General features: G+C 44.9%; 1 protein-coding gene across 1 annotated transcript in view; it reads left to right on the top strand.

The window, feature by feature from the left end:
- LOC121842452 (centriolin-like) overlaps positions 1-2133 on the top strand; it is a gene marked incomplete at its 5' end in the record, with an annotated part of 3052 nt that extends 919 nt beyond the window's left edge. The window contains 5 exon segments of the mRNA XM_042312440.1: positions 1-74; positions 467-586; positions 831-975; positions 1178-1329; positions 1673-2133. The exon segment at positions 1-74 is cut by the window's left edge and continues 106 nt beyond it. Coding sequence (XP_042168374.1) covers positions 1-74; positions 467-586; positions 831-975; positions 1178-1329; positions 1673-1690 — 509 coding nt within the window.
- Between the last annotated feature and the right edge of the window lie 448 nt (positions 2134-2581).

The raw sequence follows: 2581 nt of genomic DNA, 5'->3' as shown, positions 1-2581 counted from the left end.
AGTTGAGAGCCGCCAAAGAGCAGCTCCGCTCCTTACACACCATCGTGGAGCAAATCAACCAGGAGAGGGATGAGGTGGGTGTCTCTTCATAAACATAAACACCTATAGGCTGTGTCCCAAATGGTACTCTGTTCCCTAGATAGTGCACTACTTTTGACCAGAGCCCTATGGGACTAAATAAATCACTGTAGATTAAATAACTCTCTCTCTCCTTTTCGTCGTCCTATACTTTTGCGGTGCTGTCTGTGTGTAGAGAGACTGTGTTAGACTAAAGTGAATAGCTCTTTTTCAATGAATCTGTCCTCAATTTCTCCCTTTCTTTCTCTTCTTTCCTCCATCTCAAAATCCTCCTCTCGGACCTTATTCAATACGGTTGAGAAGGAGGCCAGGAGTTAAGATGAGAGGAATCGAGGAAAGACTCATTAAGATCGAGTCAATCTATTTGTGATGTGTTGTGTTAATGCAGGATGCGGAGGAGCTGGAGGGGTCTAGGGTTCTAGCAGCCGAGATCACTCAGAACCTGACCAAAGCCGAGGCTGAGATCCAGCTGCTGCAAAAGCTACTGAAAAAGCTACTGAAGTACAGGGTATTAAAAAAAGCTAAGACTACAACTCCTACAGAAACAATCTGCATCCCAAATGGCACCATATTCCCTATATAGTACACTACCTTTGACCAGGGCACATAGTGCACTACTTTTGACTAGAGCGCTATGTAGGGAATAGGGTGCTATTTGGAACTCACACCGTGTTGTACATGAGTAGAGATGTACTCTTATTTAACAATATCTGTGCTCACCTGAGTAAGATTTGAAGTTTTCTTTCCATTAGATGCATTTGATGGACCAAAAAAGCCTGGGGGGTATTTCAGATCACAGCATCCAACAGCAGGAGCTGGATCGACTGAAATGGGCCTTGACCAGACAAGAGGCCCAGACTAAGCAACTGCGGGAGCAGCTCGCCCTGGCTAGAGAGAGTTAGTTGGCTGAACAGTTTGTTTTAGCCCTATTTAGTTGAGTCAGTCTTAACACTGTAAAAACACCCCAATTCACCTATTAGGCCTAACCCTGTATGTCTTTCTGAAGATTCGATGCCTACATCAATATTTTTTTAAATATACTTTATTGCACAATAATCCACTTTGTTGTTGTTTTGTTGATATCCCCAATGTGACTTAGACTCCACAGAGAACAGCGGGAACCTGGAGGAGCTTATGGGGGAGGTGTGTGCTCTCAGGGAAAACCTGGTCCAGCAGAACCAGGTCTTATCCAGCCTCAGAGACCCTCATAGGACCAGGGGTCACTGGTACTATGTCCCATCATCCACAAATGTAAGGAACCACCACCTACCAACCTCCCTGTGACTGTTTCAGTAGTTGATGGTTATGCTTTATGGGATTGTCAGTGTGGATATGACTGCTACCTGGCTGCAAACTCAGAAGAACCCAGAACCAAATCAAGCAAACTTATTCGGTTTCCTTCTGGGGAAGGAAACCACCTCCACGAAATCCTGATTCGACAAAAGATATGCTATACCACCGAAACATCAAAAAAATGTACACCCTGTGTAATAACACGTTATGACACGATCATAACCATATCATAATGTCATAACACTGTCATGACCCATAGATTTACACCTGTAGTGACAGATATTGCGCTATTTTATGGCAGGTTATGATACCTACATAAGAGTGCAGGCAGAGGAAAGAGTGCCTCCTACTGGCCCTCCAACACCACTTCCAGCAGCATCTGGTCTCCCATCCAGGGACCGACCTGGACTAACCCTCCTTAGCTTCAGAGGCATGCCAGCAGTGGGATGCAGGGTGACACAGCGTCTCAAGTAGAATGTTACCATTAAGATGAAAGCTGCAATGCCGGGGTTCAAGCTGTGGGCCCACTGTGCCACCATCAGGACTATTTGGACACATTGCCTTAGGATGAGCTACTTCTGTACTCCTTACCACACTAGGCAAGTAACAGAACTCAAAATCAACCAGATCATGCAGATCATGTAATATGCCTTTGATATATTTTGGACATGATATTGACTACTTTAAACATCTTCTTCACCTGAACTGCTAGACAGATTGGTACAACATTTGGTATATATCATCTATGGATGCACATCTTTAACCCCCCTAGAGTCAATTGACGCACCAGTGTGTCAATCTAAGTAACATAATAAAATAATCCCCATCAAAATCTGTCAGTTTAAGAGAGATGGATGCAGTGGATGGGTCTCAGTCCACCGCATCGGCCGATGTCGCACTTCCGCATCTGTGGTGAAAGGTTGCAGAGCTAGAGCGGTGTTTGTCAGACCATGAGACATCCCAAAAATCGGTCTTCTCGTGTAAACGTCTGTAGCATCCAAATTGTTTGACCTACAAACTGTTATGAGAGGGGAGACGAACACGGTGATCACCTCCTTCCTCTATGAAGTGTCAGGGGACTTGTCTGAAGTCGGTACGGTCTATTTGCCAACTTCTGTTTGGTAGTGTCTGAACCGTTTGGACTACAAACTAATGGTGTTCTCTGTTTTGCCCATTCGACCCCAACAAGTGTCACGGGACACGTCTGAAG

The sequence above is a fragment of the Oncorhynchus tshawytscha genome, unplaced genomic scaffold, assembly GCF_018296145.1.
Source record: "Oncorhynchus tshawytscha isolate Ot180627B unplaced genomic scaffold, Otsh_v2.0 Un_contig_12279_pilon_pilon, whole genome shotgun sequence".
Classification (NCBI taxonomy): Eukaryota; Metazoa; Chordata; class Actinopteri; order Salmoniformes; family Salmonidae; genus Oncorhynchus; species Oncorhynchus tshawytscha.
This window is presented reverse-complemented; position numbering and strand designations above follow the sequence as displayed.